The sequence below is a fragment of the Ahaetulla prasina genome, chromosome 1, assembly GCF_028640845.1.
Source record: "Ahaetulla prasina isolate Xishuangbanna chromosome 1, ASM2864084v1, whole genome shotgun sequence".
Taxonomy (NCBI): Eukaryota; Metazoa; Chordata; class Lepidosauria; order Squamata; family Colubridae; genus Ahaetulla; species Ahaetulla prasina.
In genome coordinates, this window is record NC_080539.1 from 307,108,315 (window position 1) to 307,127,602 (window position 19,288).

A 19,288-nucleotide genomic window follows, 5' to 3' on the forward strand; every position below is an offset into this window, starting at 1 on the left:
ACCTTAGCACCAGCTCGTTTGGTTAAGCTACCCCCCCACACCCACCCAATGCTGGCAGGGGAAAGGTTGCCACTGTACCGATGTCTGAATAATTTGGGCATGCTTGCATTCGTGTACAGGCATCCCTTTTACAAATGTATAAATTACAATATTCCCTTTTGGGGAAGCAGTGCTATGCAGAGTGCAGAAAAATGATAAGCCAAAAAATTAGAGACACAAGTAAAATTAAACCTAACTAAAACCAGTTATTTCCCAAATTCCAGATTTACAAAAGCAGAGGAACCACTTCCCGCCTAAAAAATAGGATGTCCTAGAGAAAATCTTAGCTAATTCCACTGAAAAATACAGATATCCAAGTGTCAGCCTCTTCCTTATAAATTCCTTTCAGTTCACAATAGGGGGATTACTGGAGATTATTGTTTTTCTGCTTAGCCTTCCTTCCCAATTTCAAAAGATGTGGAAGGAGATTCATGGACTGAACAATGAAAATTGCAGTTACTTGACTTTTTCATAACCAAATGCCACAATTTGTCAATTTTACTTTAGGCAAAAACAACTAGATCCTAAGGTACCAGAAGTTTATTTTATTTTAAAAAAGATATGTACAATATATTTTGAAAAGATTTACACCTTTAAAGATGCCAACTATGGCACATGAGCTCAACATAATACTAAAAAGGCAACGATTGTCCAAGGAGTCATTGGGGAATCAGCAACAACAAAGTGCAAGTTTTCTTATATTAACATAATTGGAAGCACACATTTTGTCCCCTTCATTATCCTGACTTTAATCCTGATTTATAACTAAAACAGGATTTTGTAGTAGTCGTCTTTGTAACTGTAGAGAACAAGAATAGGCACTCTGCAAGAAATAAAACAGGCAGAAAGTTGAGAAAACAGTCAATTTTGGTAAAAGACGCTATTGTATTTCAAATTTGTGTTAGGCTTCCTCATCAGGAGACCAAATAAATTTGTCCAACAGCTATTGGACAAATTTATCTTGGTTCTACAAGATCTTCTATCCCAACTGAAATCATAGTGCCATATGATTCAGGACTTCACATTATAATGGTTCCAGACTGCAGTTCCTTTATTGAATTTCACAAAGGGGGAATTTAGTGGCCTTTTAACACTAGAGTCTAATGTCAGTCTTTGATACTACTGAACTCTTGCAGTGTTTATACCAGGGGTGTCAAACTGGCCTCATGCACAGGCCACACCCATCCCAGCTCTGCGAACAGGAAACACGTTGCAAGAACGTCACGTGACAGCAATGTGACACAGTGAGTTTGACACACGTGGTTTACAATCACCTAAAATCTGCAAAATGATCCAGATTCAAAATGATCTTCCAGATTCTTATACTATATTGCTAGTATGCATAGGAATACTTACTTTTTTTCTATTTTGATGGTATAGATTTCATCACAAACTTGTTTAATATATCTTTGCTTCGGCAGTCGAGACATCAATTGTTTCACAGTTGTATAGAAAGCTTGGTCATCAAACTGAAAAGATGGAAAACATTCAAACCAATATCTTAGTCTGAAACGGATTGTGAAAAAAGTAATGCTGAGAACATCAGGATGCTTTTACTTTTATTTTTGGGGAGGGGATGTAAATAGAGATTATAATCTTTGATTTCTTGGAAAAGCAATTTACAAAAATGGGTACATTAAATTTCTTCTATGCCAGGAATGAGATTTTGCTTACTGTATATAATGAATGTTCAACTTTATTTAAGCTTTTTAAAAGCTCAAGTTATTAATTAAATTCACCAGTAAAGGCCAGTAACTTAATTCCTAGGTTTACCTCTAATGATAAGAAGTGTATTATAGTTTCCTTTGGTAGATCAACCTGCAAAAAACAAAACACTGAATCAGTATGATGATATAAACTATGAGATAGAGTTACATTTGTTTCATTTAGTTCATGTTAAATTGGGTATTGCAGAAGGCTAGATCTATAAGACATCCAAATTTTGGACTGTTTACCGGCACAAAAATTATTTAGATTAAATATCCTCCAATTCTACTCAATTACTGCAAGAAAGATTAAAAATATCAGAAGCCCGAATCTGTAGTCACACAGATTCATACTCATTCATACCAGATTCTGATGACCAATAAATAAATTCCCAAACCCCAATCAGAACAGAGCTTGAAATTCTGAACTCTGATATTACAGGGGTTCTAAAAGAGGTTTTGGATGCCCTTCAGAATATTCTGGCCCAGGCTTAGTTAAGAAATTAATAGGTCAATGACGTCCCTAATACTGTCACTCCTTTCCCACACTCAATGCTCCGTATGTCCAATATTACCTTTTGTTGTGGGCAAATTATTATAGGCAATTGTTTAAAGGTTTTGTAAAGAGTCAGAACAAAGTAAGTGATTTCAATGGATTCCATATAAATGAACAGGAAATTTACCACCAATGAAACAAAGTGATTCCTGGAAATTACATCTATCTCTGAGTAAAGTAAAGTAAAGCCTACTTACGGCTTTAAATTGAGAGTTGTAATGCAACGACATTTCATTTTAATGTATGACGATTAGTGTACATTCAAAATGACAATAAAATTATTCTAAGTTCTAATTACTGGTTTCTTATCCAGTTATTATGTCAGGGTTATCCAGTTATTCAGGCTGACAGATACAATTGGCTTGTTGTAAAAAAAGCAAAGTAACTTACAGCTAAAATTTCAACTTCATTCAGCTTCAGCGGGAAATTAGTAAAGCAAGCTTGGAGTTTGGTTTGTACCTGGAAGTCACATTGGATTGAAATAATTAACAAACCCAGACACAAACACACAGAGAATATTTTATTTTTAAATTAAACAAATATACCTGTTAACTGGTCTTAACGCAAAAGCGACATGCAGGGATTTATCTTCACATTTACTGAGATAAATGGCGGAAGAAAGGGAGTGCACTCTCAATTCCATTTTTGAAATCCCTACAGTCATGGATTGTCATCTTTCCATCTCCTTTTCCAGCTTAATGAGGGGAAGCCACACCTGGTCTTTCTCCAGTATATCCTCCTGGAGTGATTTCATACAGTGGCCAACTTATTCCTGGATTTAACCAAGAAATATCTTTCGAAAGCTACGGCAAAGGGCAGTGAATCTGTCTTTCCCCAAAAGGAAAATCAATTCCAGGTTCTCTTCTTTTATCCAATTGTCCCCTGCCCCTCCCAACCCAACTCTTGATTATGTAATCTTCTTCCAACTGTATTAGAGAAATTCTTACTTAAAATCAATGAAGGAAAAGTGCTAGACAGGAAACTTAACTTGCTTGAGGGAGAGAGAACCATTTGACTAGGAAGGAAAGCAACTGTTAGAAGTTAAGAAATGCATTAAGATATGCATCATGTGGCCGTGTCATTTAATCTCTCTCTCGCTCCAAATATAGGACTGGAGTTAAATAAAAGTTTCGTAGAGGAAAGTTTCCTGGCTCAATCTTTGGAATTCTAGATAAAATCTGACTCATATCCTAAGGTGTCACTGGCAGAAAGGGTACAAAATAATGAAAAATAATGAATTAAAGGGACTAGAATTCTGCTTGTCTATTCACTATTTCTTACATTTCTTTCTGCTTCTATACCATCTTTGTGGTATAATTTCAAAGTTACAAGTCATATTGCAATGCAATTATTGAGAGAAGAGATACATCTAGAATACCTGAGCTTCATAACGTCGTCTGACACTTGTTGACAACTTTTCTGGTGGAATAATGCACACATTTGGTATTACTACTGTTCCGTGTGATTCAGACAAACCTGAAATGCAGAACGATTCAGTTAAAAGTTCCAGTATTTCTCATAAGTGCACACTAGAACTGAGACTATAAAAAGGTTTGTTTGAAAATGTATGTACCCTCATTTAGATTTTTGATGCTGGACCATACACAAATATTTTAAAGGTTTAATCAGAAGTGTCTTTGTTGTTGTTGTTGTTGTTATTATTATTATTATTCCTTTCCTTTTAAACTACCCCACATATGTTGTATGATGAAAGACCTTATAAGAATACTAATCAAAATAAAACAGTTACACATTCATTTATTTCCTTCATTCTATTTAACGACCTTGGAGGAGGATTGCTTTCCCATTTTAATCTCCACCTCTGCTACATAATTAACAAGATTTCTGAAAATACAACATACATACCTGAATTACTGGAAAACGATCCTTTTAGATTTTGTGTTGCGACATTATCAGAAATTTCTCTAAAATAGGATTCAAAAATCAAAGTTTGTTATTCAATACTGTTTTCAAAATAACAGATTAGGACAGAAATTGATATTTTATTAATAATTGAAAACATTTGTACATTTATTTGTGAATTATCAAGAACTGCTAGATAGTGGTAAAAATATAATAAATAGATTACTTTTCAGCATATATTAATTCAGTATCTTTTTAACATTCACAGAGCTAAGATCCTTTGTGGGAGGTAGTCATTTTTCAGCATTTTCCAGCCCTAATACCAATTGTTTCAAAAGACCTCTCAAACAGTCTACTTTATGGAAGTCTCTAATTCGGTGTATATTACAATAAATAATTTGAATTCCATCCAATATTTACACAGGGAAGATTTTTGCACCCCGCAAGCCTACAGCCCCAACTTTTATAACATTTCAATTTAAGACAGGGGTCTCCAACCTTGGCAACTTTAAGACTTGTGGACTTCAACTCTGGGAGTTGAAGTCCACAAGTCTTAAAGTTGCCAAGGTTGGAGACCCCTAGTTTAAGACAAATTAAAATAAAGCCAAATTACTGTAAGATGCACTGTTTATAGTCTTTGAGGTAAATCACTGCAAAAGCAGTGGTATGGTATTTCATTTTCCTCCTGCAAATAATCTTTGGTCTTCAAATTATAGTACTTGTTGCTACCTGCTATTCCTTTCGTCATAGAATTTGGTCCTCAGTTTCTGGGCCAGATGATCGACTACATCAGACTCCAAAATTCTTTTTTCTGTCTGCCTTTCTCTTTCAAATGATTTTACCTGCAAAATAGCCCCACGAAGAGTTTTAGCCTTTATATTGCTAAATCTAAAGAATGAATTATCAGATTTAAATCAGGAAATGGATGAGATGCAAGTAAATGACCCCTTTAAAAAACAGCAGCCTTAAGGAATGAAACTAGCACTGACAAGTAAGGCCTCTGTAAGACCTTCCTTCATGGCTGATATCTGCCCCAGTTATATTCATTCTAAACTTTAAAATAGACATGGAAGCTGGCTGGGTGACTTTGGGCCAGTCACTCTTTTTCAGCCCAACTTACCTCAAAGACTTTATGTTGTGGGGGAAATAGGAGGAGGAAGGAGAATTAGATATGATCTCCTTGGGTTATTTATAAAAATAAAGGTGAGATAAAATTCTAGTAAATAAATAAATGTACTGAGTGGACAGAGATAAGAAAGGAAGTATGGCATGATGCCACCATCACATTTACCTTAACATGATTTCCTTCTTTATCATAAATGAGGGCCACATAGGTGATTCCAGAACATCTGCAATACTCCTGTAATTCTTCTTGGGACTAGCACGTTTAAAAGAAATAAAATTACTTTTAAATGGCTAAAGAGATTCTCTTCCCCAAAGACATTTGAGTAGTACTTGTCAACTGAACAGAAATAGATTCAAATCTCTTTCTATTTAATAGCTTCTTTGAGGCCAATCATTATGTTATAGACCTGTGCTGGCGAACCTATAGAACGCGTGTTCTCCAGAGCCCCACAGTTTCCAACATGGAGGCAGGATGACTACAGTCTTGTTCAATGCTATTTTAAAGACCTTTGCCCTAGAGCAGGGACGTCAAATTCTAGAGCAGGAATGTCATTGAGGGCTGCATCAGGGTTGTGTTTGACCTGGGGGTGGGGTGGGGCAGGGGGGGTATGCCCAGTTTTACATCATTTGTATCAGGGCGCCTGTGGTAGCCTGTATGCTTGCCAGTGAAAAGGGAAGGCGGCACTAGCAAAGGGTTGCAGGTGGTCGCCACAGCCGACAACAGAGATTGGGAGCCCATTTTCACTGGCAGAGGCACCACGGGCCAGTCGTTCGCTGTTTCCAGGGTTAGATCTAAGCACCCTGCAGTCCAGATCTGGCCCACGGGCCTTGCCTTTGACACTCCTGCTCTAGAGCAATTACTCGGAGCTGTGGTAAGCCTCTAGGATGCCATACTTTTAAAAAAAAACCTTACAAAATTCCCAACATCTTGTAATAATAGACCAATCTGTGATTGGTGGTTTTCAAAGGCACAGACAAGAAGTTCACAAGTGAATTTTCTGGTAGTTTAAATTTTTCCTCCTTTAACGATAACCCTCTTTAACTTACTTTTGCTTACTGTTCTATTCCTGATGCGTTTGGAAAAAGGAATGCACATAAGCCCAGAAAAAACAATAATTAACATGTATAATAAATGACCACTTACCTGGAACCAGTCATACATAATTTCAGCTGCAATTCCTGCAGCCCAGACCTTCTGAACAACATTTATGGCTCTTTCCATTGATTTCTGTCCAACACTAACAACTAACAAATCACAAGAGCTCACTGTAAACTAGAAGAAAAGAGAAATGGAAAACAGAATGTTACTTAATTGAATGGATTGTTCTGAAATTACTTAAACTAGAAAGGCAGGCAATGTTATTCTAAGGTTAAGGTAGTCTTGGTCACTTAATACGATTCATATTACAATTATGTTCATGTTTTTTGAGATACATGAGGACCCCCACCCCCAAAACAGCATTTTGGCTCTTCTGCAGAGATATATTAAGCAGTTTGAAGTTAACCATATTCTGCACTGTCCTCTTTTATTTGTAATTGCAATTAGGTACAATTACCTAATGGAATTAGTAATCTCAATCTGAAACTGTGTCATCTCATTTCATTATTTAGATTGCTTGAGAAAGATCTATATTTCCTACCCTTTATGGAGTCTACCTGAAATATACAAAGTAGAAAGACAAACATACTGGCTCTTCCATATTCAAAACTGTGGAACTTATTCTATCCACAGCTATGCTGACTCCAACAGCTGAAGGAACCAAACCAACTGCATCTGGGCCTCTGAATTGTGAAATCTGCAGAAACCCAGAAAAAGAAATACGCTAGAAATTGATCAGAGTCTTTTCTTACACCAAATAGGACAAATTTGTAACACTTACCATATGATCATATCTACCTCCAGCAGCAAGAATGTCAGTAACTGTCCTTTGTCTCCGTTTAATGTATGCAATAAACTGAAATATAATTCCACTGTGTTGCTGTATTTTATAAACCAAGCCCAAATTTATAGATATCTGCAAGAGAAAATTCTTATTTCATTATTTTAATCACACCTCAGAGGTGGCCAAGCCTCAAGCTACATGTGAGCCGCAGGGACCTGTTTTCAACCTCCTGAAATTCCTAGAGTGAGCTAAGCTAAATTTTTTGGATACACTATTTGTTTTTCTGCTGTTTCAGGCACCAGTGCTGAGTTTGTGGCTACCACTTTGACTTTTTTGACTGGCCCACCTCTGTGTGGTAAACAAGTGACAATATGTCTTTGCAATGACATATTTACTGACTCTGAAACAGAGTCAAATAATGTAGTTAAACCTGGAACTTAAGTTATTTTTTGTAAAACAATACTGCCTCCTTAAAAGCTTCCAAACTTACACTATGAAAAATTTTACACTCAGGTCCCTCTTTCTCTATGATGTTTGAATATTCTTTATACAGCTGACTGACCTAAAGCCCTGTAAGAAATACTAATGATACAATCCATTTTGTTTTACAAACCTGGAATTTTACGCCAAGCTTTTTTAACAGACCCACTGTTTCCTCCAGGTCTTTCATGCCAAGTTTCACTAACGAGGCAACTCCTGCCTTTTGCTTCACCATAGTATTCAACAACGGGGTTAGATCTTGCAGCTCCCCTTTTTGCTCGATAAATCTGTAAAGTCGAACAAGCTGAAAAGACACATAAATATGAACGGCTGCATGCTGGAGTTCTGAACTAAAAGTTTAACTGCTTTGGCCTCTGTTTTTTTTAAAAACTGTGAAATATACAGGTAGTCCTTGACTTACATCAGTTCATTTAGTGATCATTCAAAGTTACAATGGCACTGAAAAAAGTGACATATGACCATTTTTTACACTTATGTCAGTTGTAGCATCCCCATGGTCATGTGATCAAAATTCAGACACTTGGCAATGATTTATACTTACGACAGCTGCAGGCTCCCAGACTGCTTGTGATCACCTTTTGCAATCTTTTGACAAGCATTAGTTAACTAGATAACCCATGATTTATTGGCCATTCTTTCAATGGGGAAGCCAGATTCACTTAACAACTGTGGGCAGAAAGGTCATAAAATGGGCAAAATTCTTTTAATAAATGCCTCACTTTATTTATTTGTTCACACAAAATAGCTATGAATTCTATCTGTACTCTCCCCATTCATCCATCTCAGCTGAGACATCAGAAGTGCTGCACCTCATCTGACAATGGAGAAAAATACAAAGAAAAAGTTAACTATGTTTTCAGACGAATAAGAATATTTGGCCAATTTAACCTTTTGATACTGTGTGTGGAAGACAAAACAATGAAAACATTGGGTTTAGTAATTAACTAGCTAACCCATGATTTGTTAGGTCATTCTTTCAGGAGTATTTCTTTACTATATTCCTCGATGCCCTCAACAAAGACGGAACTTCTAATATACCGTACTTTTTGGAGTATAAGACGCACTCCCCCCTGCCCCCCTAAAAGAAGGTGGAAATGTTGGTGCGTCTTATACACCGAATACAGCCATTTTTGGCCTTCTGAAACCCCACCCCGCGTGTCCCATTTTCACCCCAAACAGGCCCATTTTTCACAAAAACAGGATGCACAGAGGGTTTGGAGGCCTGCAGAGTGCTCCTGGGGGCTGGGGAGGGCAAAAACGTGACATGTGGAGTGCTTGGGAGGCCAAAAATGGGCCCATTTTTTGCAAAAACAGGATATGCAGAGGGTTTAGGAGGGTTGCAGAGTGTTCCTGAGGGCTGGGGAGGGCAAAAACGTGACATGTGGGGGGTTTGGGCCCGTTTTTGGCCTCCCAAACCCCCATGAGTCACATTTTTTGTGCAGAGAATTTGGGAAGCCTGCAGAGTGCTCCTGGGGCCAGGGACGGCAAAAACCAGACACACAGAGGTCAAGAACTATTTTTTTTTGTTTTCCTCTCCAAAATCTTAGTGCATTTTATACTCTGGTGCGTCTTATAGTCCAAAAAATATGGTAACTGCCTTCACTGGAAATGGTGGGATACTTGAGAGATGTATCTGGGCCTTGAAAGTAGTCCAGGTTGAATTGTATAACACAGTCGATCATCAGCATAGGCAATGTTGTATGACATTTTGTATCATCTCATAAACTGTTTGATGATAATTTTAATGTTTACAATTATAAAATGTTTCACAAAACTCACCGAATTTGAATTCCATGGGAGACATGGATCCCAGATTTTGGACACATTCTGTAAATTAGCCCATCTGAGGTAATTTGGTTTAAAAATTGTTACCCTATTATGCACCATTTTGCCCAGTTAAGGTAAAGGTAAAGGTTCCCTCGCACATACGTGCTAGTCGTTCCCAACTCTAGGGGGCAGTGCTCATCTCCGTTTTAAAGCTGAAGAGCCAGCGCTGTCCAAAGACGTCTCCGTAGTCATTTGGCCGGCATGACTAAATGCCAAAGGCGCACGGAACGCTGTTACCCTTCCAGCAAAGGTGATCCCTATTTTTTCTACTTGCATTTTTTACGTGCTTTCGAACTGCTAGGTTGATAGTAACTGGGACAAGTAAACAGAGCTCACTCCGTTATGCGGTGCTAGGGATTCGAACCACTGAACTGCCGACCTTTTAATCGACAAGCTCAGCGTCTTAGCCCCTGAGCCATCGCGTCCCTGTACCCAGTTAAAAGTTACGGGAATAAGAGTTTTAGTAGTGTATGGACTAATCAAAGAAAGATTGAAAGACTGATGAATGGAACATAAACAATGTATAAATGAAACAATAAAATTAAATTTCAAATTACTTACATTGTTTGATGAAAGGGAAAGATTGCAGAACTTGGCCTCTACTTCTCTTTTAGTTAGCTTTTCAGTCTGCAGTAACACAAATAATTGTAGCAGGTTAATTGATATTCCTTTATTCCTGATTTTTTTTAAAAAAATCCTGCAAATGTTAAAGTGGTTTCCATTCTAACACCTACCTGTTCACCAACTGCAGGTTAATCAGTAGTGAAATTATAGGTAAATATGGTTAATGCTACTAATTACCATAAATTTCATTTCATGTAAGATCTCCCAACTTTATCTTGACCTTGGAGCAATGTCAAAATAAATACCTCCACTTGATACTATTTGTCAACTATCATGAAACTTTAAAAATTAATATATAACTATTTATATGGGAAGGCGTGCATGTTCAAGCATTCATTGCAGTAGAAGAAACGCAGTAGAAATGCAAGCAATCTATGTCTGAGTCTGCTTAGCAGCGGACATATTAAAATCTAGGAATCCCCAAGAACAGTACTCTCTACAGGGCCAAACACAGTTCAGGATGCATCACCCTACTTCTGGTTCTTCTTTTATTTCCCCTATATCCTCAACTATCCCTATTATTCTTCCTGGCACCAAATCCACCTTATGAGATGGTTGCACTGACATGTCTGCCATCCATTCCCTTTAACTCTTAAAAGATTTTGAAAGCTACAGAACAAAGAAGTCACATGCAATATTTCCATTTCTCCTGTAGTGAAGAAAAAGGTAATTTTATTTCTGCCTCTATCAGCTTACAACAAGCTCCCTTAATGTTTAAGGGGCAATTCTTTCTATCCATCATCTCTTCTCCTCTTTAGTGTTTCAATTTTTATCCGTTTTTTTACTTACTTCCCACCATAGCTTTTTAGTAAGCTCATGACAAGTAGAATGACTGCACCATTGCCTAATTGCAATTTAAATATTTTACTCAGTATTCAACAGGGTTGTTGAATACTGAATAAAAATTGAAATGTTTCTCTTAGAATGCCCTATGAGACAACGGATGCATGATCGTTTTTTTCAAAGTTTGCCTTCATTTCCACCTTTTGTCCACCTTTTCGTTTTGCTTTTTTATTCCCTTCCTACGATTCTCTTCCCTTAGCTACAAAAATCTAAACAAGCAACAGATGCCGATAAAGAGCTAGACGTTTCTGTATCTCTTTGCTATCATTTAATGGGTATCCAGTTTTTTTCAGTCCAGTTATAGGATGGAACTTGGAGGCAGTCAAAGTGCATGCAGGAATAAGACCAACTCTGCTGTTCTTCAAAGAGTCTATGTGATGGTGAGGCATTATGGGGAAGGAAGATGTAGGTAAGGCAAAACAAATACTGCAGCAGCAGCCTGAGGTAACTTTCCAAGCATTTTCTCTTTATTTACAGAGAAGCTAACGCTGCCATGACCTGCTAGTTAAAAAAAAAAAGTCTGTGTATGTATGGGGAGGAAAATAAATATATGTGAGAGAACACCTATTGTCCATATAGGTGTTGTGTCTCGTCCGCTTTCACCACAGCCGAGGCCTTCTTATCTGCTTCCGAACGCTGAGGAATGTCCTAGTATGCCTCCCGGCCCCAGCCCTGGCTCCATGCCCAGACAGGCTGAGGAAGAGGAAGTACCTCCAGCCCCCAGCTCTGGCTCCATGCCCAGGCAAACGGAGCAACTAGACCCCTCCCCCTCCCCCACAGCATGTGAGCCTGAGGGAGGTCAATTACCAACAGCTGCAGACTGGAGTGACCCTCGCTTCAGAAGAATTGATAGGCGGCGGCGACAGAAGGAAGGGAGGGGCAGGCCTGGATAAGTGCTGAGTCATGGAGCCACACCCCATGGCCTATATAAAGGATCTGCTTTCTGGCATTCTCTGAGTCAGGCAAAGTCTAACATATCTTGCTGAAGTCACTTTCTGGTCTCCTGCCTGCCTTGAGAACTTTGCTAGGACTTTGGCAGAACTGCAGAGGCACGCTCGGATTTCCCTGACCCGGCCGTCAGCGGAGGAGTGGGACACGACAATAGGTGAGAGAAAGTGCATGTGTACTTGGAGGGACAATATGTATTTCATTACTGAGTATTCATTTTTTACTGTTATAGAGGCTTTTTAGTTTGAAGTGCGTTTCATTGTAAAAGAAATAGATCTTTGCTTCTTTTTTGTTGTTGTTGTCATAGCTTACTTTTTTTGGGTCATTGTCCTTCTAAAGCAGGGGTGTCAAACTGGCAGTCCATGGGCTGGATGCGTCACAAACAGGCAACGCCCACCCCAGCTCCGTGAAGGGAAAAAACATCATGATAAATCCTGTGATGGCAATATGACGCCGCAACCTTGACACCCATATTCTAAAGGTATTTTAATGGCCACACATTTTTTTCCTCTTTTCTAACAGCCTAATGAACAGCTACTCTTCCTGTTCTGTTTAAACATCCTTCCTTCATTGACAGAGGTACCCTGTCAGCCCATCCTGTAATCCATAATGTAAAAGTGCAATTCAAGAACAATATAATGCCTTACCACAGCATCGTACAGGATTGTGTAAACTTGATTGAGCTTATCTTCAGGGATCCCACAATGCAGAAGGATCGCTTTCAGCAAGGCAGTATGATTTAAGTAGATACTATAGTTTCTTTCCTAACAAACACAAATGAATTTCAGTTGCATTTCCATTACTTTTTCATGACAACTAAACTTAAATTTCAGTATCAAATATTTCTTTTCCTATCCCATCTCTTTTGTGTTATATCATTATTGAGACTACCTATACTGAGAGAATCTTACTTGACAATGAATTTAATTCCTAAATGAAGAATCGGAAGACCCATGAACCCACAGAGGCTCTTCTGGAATAGAAGCTTCCCTCTCAAGAATATTCTGGAATAACACAAAGCTTCTGAATTGGATTTGATTAATGTATTTTATTTAATTCAATTTAACTGGATATCATTAATGAAAAATATCCTGTTATGGCCGGATAAGAGTTATCAAGTCAAGCATCTCCTATATTAATAATTATAAGTCACCAACAAATCACTACTTTTTGGAGTAATATTGTATAAAATTGTATTATATCAATATTGGAGCCTTTATTATACAATTATAGCACTCACTTTACTAGTCAAATCAATGTATTTTCTGTTTTTTTCCTTGATTGTTTTATTGTTTTATTATTTTATTTTTGTTTTAACTTTCTTTTTATTTCTTTATTTTTTAAATACTTGTGAGCCACCTAGAGTCGCCCCCATGGTGAGATAGGCAGCAAATAAATTTAATAATAATAATGATTCATTTGCATCTACTCAGAATAGTAACAGAAAAGGAACCAGGTCATATGTTTACTAGTCTTAGCAAGGAGGAGGAGTTAAATTCTGGATTCTCACATAGCAACAACATTCCCACCTCTGACCCTATACCTTTTGGAAAGGTCATGGCAGAAAAACACCTACTTGCAGCACAGGAAATTCCTGGATTATTTCACAGATTGTGTAGATTGTTTCTGCAATAGGTAAAAAACTATTTCCAGCAGGTGTGATTATATCAAATGCACACTCTAAGAGTTCTCTTGGATGACAACGATCTAATTTCCGAGGCCTGAAAACTCGCTCAATGCAGTATCTAGAGAGATAAATGTTTGCAGTTGAAACATCTGAAACTATCTTCTGTGGTAATATACATTAATCAATTTATCCAGTTTTACATACTCCAATTGGCCACGATTTTCAAAAGCATATTTCCCATTGTTTAGACATGTTAAGCTACGCTCCCATAATTTCCCTATATTTAGGGGATATGATGTACTGTATTTTTCAGAGTATATTTTTTGGAGTATGTACCTTCTTTCCTCAAAAAAGAGGGTGAAAATCTGGGTGCGTCTTATACTCTGAATGTAGCCCTGCCCAGCTTCTCAAACAGAGATTTCAGAGGCTGAAAAAAGCATCAGAAACAAAGTTTCAGAAAAGAAGCCCCCAGAGATTCAGAGGCTTTTTTCCTGAAGCTGTTTCAGAGGCTTTCAGAGGCAGAAAAAAAGCGGGGAAAAAGGAAGGCACAGAGCTCACAACCAAGGAACCTGTTGCTAAAATTCACCTCTGGGAACAGCTGACTGGGGATATTCCAGGAGGCCGATCCACCTGCCAATCAGCTTTTTTCCTATTTTCCTCCCCAAAAACTAAGGTGCGTCTTATACTCTGAAAAATACGGTAATTATCAAACTTTGGCTCCAAATTTATGCAGCTTGGCTCTCAATTCTGGATGATTTATATGAAGGATGTTACAAAAACATCAATTTAAAAAAGAAGATAAAAGGTAAGATTGACAGAAAGGATGAGTATGAAGCGAAGGTTCTCACTCTCCCTTGGAAAAAGCCTGAGCAAAGAGGCAGGACTTTCTAAACAACAGCTCTGTGTGTGTGTGTGTGTGTGTGTGTGTGTGTGTGACCTAGAACTTGAAAGAACCTCCTTCCAAAAGGCATGTGCTGCTACAGAGAATGTATGTTTCTGGGATCCCAATAGATGACATAGTTTAATTGAAGAATCCTGGAGTGCACCAACCATGTAAGATCAAATAACTCAGATAGATACTACAGGAGACAGGTAGCCACTCAAGTAACCAGGTCCTATGCCTAATACCTGTAGCGCTTTACAGGTAATGTTCAGCATCTTGAATAATAATATAATAATAATAATATTTTAATTTGTATACCGCCCTTCTCCCGAAGGACACAGGGCGGTGAACAACCAAATAAAATACAAACTCAAACACATAGAATATTAAAAACAATTCTTAAAAAACTTATTCAATTGGCCAAAAAATTTAAAATACAAATTACACCCTATAAAATTACAGAAATTTAAAACCCATTAAATTAAATTAAAATTTTAACAATCAAGCCAGTCCAGCCATGCGAAATAAATAGGTTTTAAGTTCGCAGCGAAAGGTCCTAAGGTCAGGTAATTGTCGAAGTCCAGGGGGAAGCTCGTTCCACAGGGTAGGAGCCCCCACAGAGAAAGCCCTCCCCCTGGGGGCCGCCAGCCGACATTGTTTGGCTGACGGCACCCTAAGGAGTCTCTCTCTGTGGGAACGCACCGGTCGCTGGGAGGTAGAGGACGGCAGTAGATGGTCCCGTAAGTATCCCGGTCCTAAGGCATGGAGCGCTTTGAAGGTGGTAACCAATACCTTGAAGTGCACCCGGAAGACAACAGGTAGCCAGTGCAGTCTGTGCATGTTACATGGGAGCTCCGAACCGCTCCCTCAATAACCCCCGCAGCCGCATTCTGGACTAGCTGGAGTCTCCGAGTGCTCTTCAAGGGGAGCCCCATGTAGAGAGCATTGCAGTAGTCCAAGCGAGAGGTAACGAGAGCATGAGTGACCGTGCATAGGGCATCCCGGTCCAGGAAGGGACGCAACTGGCGGATCAGGCGAACCTGATAGAAAGCTCCCCTGGAGACGGTTGTCAAATGTTCTTCAAAAGACAACCGCCCATCCAGGAGCACGCCCAAGTTGTGCACCCTCTCCATCGGGGCCAACAACTCACCCCCAACAGACAGCCGCATCTGCAGCTGACTGTACCGGGGTGCCGGCATCCACAGCCACTCCATCTTGGAGGGATTAAGTTTGAGCCTGTTCCTCCCCATCCAGACCCATACGGCTTCCAAACACTGGGACAGTACTTCGACAGCTTCGCTGGGATGGCCTGGGGTGGAAAAGTACAGCTGCGCGTCATCAGCGTACAGTTGGTATCTCACCCCAAAACCACTGATGATCTCACCCAGCGGCTTCATATAGATGTTGAACAGGAGGGGTGAGAGAATCGATCCCTGCGGCACCCCACACATGAGGCGCCTTGGAGTCGATCTCTGCCCCCCTGTCAACACCGTCTGCGTCCGGTCAGAGAGGTAGGAGGAGAACCACCGATAAACAGTGCCTCCCACTCCCAACCCCTCCAACCGGCGCAGCAGGATACCATGGTCGATGGTATCAAAAGCTGCTGAGAGGTCTAATAGGACCAGGGCAGAGGAATAACCCTTATCCCTGGCCCTCCAGAGATCAACCACCAATGCGACCAAAGCCGTCTCCGTACTGTATCCGGGCCGAAAGCCGGACTGGAACGGGTCTAGATAGACAGTTTCATCCAGGTACTGGGGTAGCTGACATGCCACTGCACTCTCTACAACCTTCGCCGTAAAGCGAAGATTGGGCGGTAATTTCCTAAAACAGCTGGGTCCAGGGAAGGCTTCTTGAGGAGAGGTCTCACCACCGCCTCTTTCAAGGCAGTGGGAAAGACCCCCTCCCGCAAAGAAGCATTTGTAATCTCCCGGAGCCAGCCTCGTGTCACCTCCTGCGTGGCCAGCACCAGCCAGGAGGGGCACGGATCCAATAAACATGTGGTGGCATTCAACCTACCCAGCAACCTGTCCATGTCCTCAGGAGTCACAGGGTCAAAGTTATCCCAAACCACCTCAACAAGACGGGTCTCGGAACTCTCGCCTGGATCTACCCAATTTTGAGCCAATCCGTCCCGAAGCTGAACGATTTTATCGTATAGATAACCGTTAAACTCCTCGGTACACCCTTGTAAGGGGTCCTCCTGCCTCTCCTGTTGAAGGAGAGAGCGGGTCAACCGAAACAGGGTGGCCGGGCGGTTATCTGCGGACGCAATGAGGGAGGAAATGTAAGAGCGCTTCGCATCCCTCAATGCCACTAGGTAGGTCCTGCTATAGGACCTAACTAGTGTCCGGTCAGCCTCAGAACGGCTGGATCTCCAGACACTCTCTAGGCGTCTTCTCCGGCGTTTCATCTCCCTCAGCTCCTCGGAAAACCAAGGAGCTGGTTGAGACCGACGCCGGGTCAGAGGCCGCAAAGGCACAACACGGTCCAAAGCTCCAGCCTGTTCCCAGGCCGCGACTAATTCTTCAGTCATGTCGTGGGCCAGATTCTCGGGAAACGGCCCAAGCTCTGTCAGGAACCTCTCTGGGTCCATCAGGCGCCTGGGACGGAACCAACGCATTGGCTCCGTCTCCCTGCGGTGGTGGGTAGCGGTCAGAAGTCCAGACGAAGGAGATAATGATCTGACCATGACAAAGGTTCAACAACTAAATCATTTAAAATCAGATCATTCAACCACTGGCCAGAGATAAAAATCAGGTCTAGGGTGCCTCCCCCAATGTGAGTAGGGCCATCAACTAATTGAGTCAGGTCCATGGCCGTCATGGAAGCCATGAACTCCCGAGCAGTCGAGGATGCCGCGCCAGTTGATGGCAGATTGAAATCCCCCATGACCAACAATCTAGGGGTTTCAACTGCCAACCCAGCCAGCAACTCCAACAGCTCGGGCAGGGCTGTTGTCACGCAGCAGGGAGCCAAGTACGTGATCAACAAGCCCACCTGAGTCCTACGACCCTACTTCACATAGAGGGATTCACACCCAGCTATCTGAGGCACAGTGGTCTCCCTCGGGTCCAGACTCTCCTTAATAATAACCGCCACCCCGCCACCCCTACCTTGGGCCCTCGGCTGATGGAATGCTCGGAAACCTGGTGGGCACATCTCTACTAGGGCACCCCCCCTTCAGTGCCCAACCAGGTTTCCGTAATGCCCATAACGTCCGTGGTCCCCTTCTGAATTAGGTCTGAAATCAGGGGGGCTTTGTTAACCACGGACCTTGCATTATATAACATCAGCCGGAGGCCCAAGTCCCGAGTACTCTGGCCACTCGGGGAACGGGAAAATTCTGGGGGGCTGGAGAACGCGATCGCTCTTAAATAGCGTGGGCGTACCCCCGAAACCTGATGTGTCCCCCCTTCCGCCATATCTGCCTCTTCCACTTACCGTATTGATAACACAACCCTGGTAAACCGGAACAAAACCCTCCCCCGCCACCTTCGGACCTGTTAAATTACCGCCGCGAACACTTGCTGGACTTGGCTCCCTATCCGACGGGTTCCCCCCACCCACCCATCCTCCCCCCCAAACCCGACCCGTCAATTCCCGTCCTCCCCCTAAAATTCCCATTAAAACTCCCCTTAAAAAAACAATTAAAACAGTGTGTTAAAAATCCCCTAAGCCTCCTAGATTTAGCATGCCAACTCTCGGGGTTCCAAAACCCGTCCTCAAGATGGGCCCTCGATAATGTGGACGGCCAAACCTGCGAGAGAGGGGAATCTCGCAGGGCAAGAAGGTCCGCTGTTGAGAATATCCGCATGACAAAAGTAAGAGAATGGCAAAGTCCAATTCTAGTCAGATTCAGAACAAAGATGGTATCTCCTCCACCGGGCCTAAGGGTTAGATGACCGGGATGTTAACGGTCAATAGATGGAAAATGACCTAGGACAGCCAACATTTCTGTGGCCATCCTTAAGTTCGGTCATCTAAGTCTCCAAGGGCTCCTAACAGGGAGCCTTCGCTGTCTGATGGAAATAACGGCTACGGCCCCCCAAGGTCTCAAAAAAGGGTCTCTTGGAGAAGTTTCACTATAGCAACAAGTCTTCCCAGCTGGCAAGATGGATGTGGACTTCCGGGGCTCCATGGGGCCACTACTCCTCCAACCAACACCAAATCGGCCACCACTCGCCACACGTCCTAAATGAAGCCAGCCGTTCTCCTCTGAGCTGACCCGATAAAACTTGATGGTAAGTCTTGATGGTAAGTCCAGTCTGATTTGATTTGGGCCAGGCACCAAACACCAGGCACCGCAGAACCAACGGTCGGGCATTCTGACCCAATCCAGCCACAGAGAGGCCCACGACGATGCTAATGCCGCCAGCGAAAATCTATCGCCAGCGCCGTCAACGCTGCCGCCGACATCATCCGAGGACGGGGCCGGGAAGAGGGCTAGCACATGCCACCACCCCACTCTCTGGCAAGCGGCACCCTCCAGATTGACTTCTCCGAATCCCTGGTTCCTCCAGAGCCGCCCGGTGAAAAAAGGAACATCGGAAACTTCGGAAACTTCGGCGGCCCCGGTCCAGACCCACCAGGAAGAAGGCCCCGATCCAGGCCCACCAGGAAGAGGGCCGCTGTGCTGGCACCGCCACCACAAGTCCGTGCCGCTGCCGCCACCGCCGTCCTGGACCAAGGGGCAATAAGACGGCCAGCCTTAAACCTCCAACCCACTCCCTAATAGGCTGAACCCTCCTGATGACTCGCCCCACCCATGGCTCCAGCAACGTCAAGATGAAAAGTCTTGGCAGCCACAATCCGGGCCTGCCAGGAGAGGCCTCCGCGCCGCCGGCGGAAGTCTGCACCGCA

General features: G+C 41.9%; 1 protein-coding gene across 3 annotated transcripts in view; it reads right to left on the reverse strand.

Annotated features, from left to right (window-relative positions):
- EIF2AK4 (eukaryotic translation initiation factor 2 alpha kinase 4) overlaps nt 1-19,288 on the reverse strand; it is a 55,530-nt gene that overhangs the window by 1,548 nt on the left and 34,694 nt on the right. The window contains exons 25-39 of one of the 3 annotated variants that reach the window (XM_058162123.1): nt 13,492-13,660; nt 12,563-12,679; nt 10,062-10,127; nt 7,786-7,956; nt 7,170-7,304; nt 6,978-7,085; nt 6,434-6,562; nt 5,456-5,542; nt 4,894-5,006; nt 4,168-4,226; nt 3,680-3,777; nt 2,692-2,760; nt 1,813-1,857; nt 1,396-1,508; nt 570-862 (exon numbers count right to left, since the gene is read on the reverse strand). In XM_058162123.1, coding sequence (XP_058018106.1) covers nt 805-862; nt 1,396-1,508; nt 1,813-1,857; nt 2,692-2,760; nt 3,680-3,777; nt 4,168-4,226; nt 4,894-5,006; nt 5,456-5,542; nt 6,434-6,562; nt 6,978-7,085; nt 7,170-7,304; nt 7,786-7,956; nt 10,062-10,127; nt 12,563-12,679; nt 13,492-13,660 — 1,537 coding nt within the window. In that variant the 3' untranslated portion in view covers nt 570-804. Of the gene's footprint in view, nt 1-569; nt 863-1,395; nt 1,509-1,812; nt 1,858-2,691; nt 2,761-3,679; nt 3,778-4,167; nt 4,227-4,893; nt 5,007-5,455; nt 5,543-6,433; nt 6,563-6,929; nt 7,086-7,169; nt 7,305-7,785; nt 7,957-10,061; nt 10,128-12,562; nt 12,680-13,491; nt 13,661-19,288 lie in introns of those variants that run through there. The other 2 variants (XM_058162124.1, XM_058162125.1) reach the window with 2 other exon arrangements.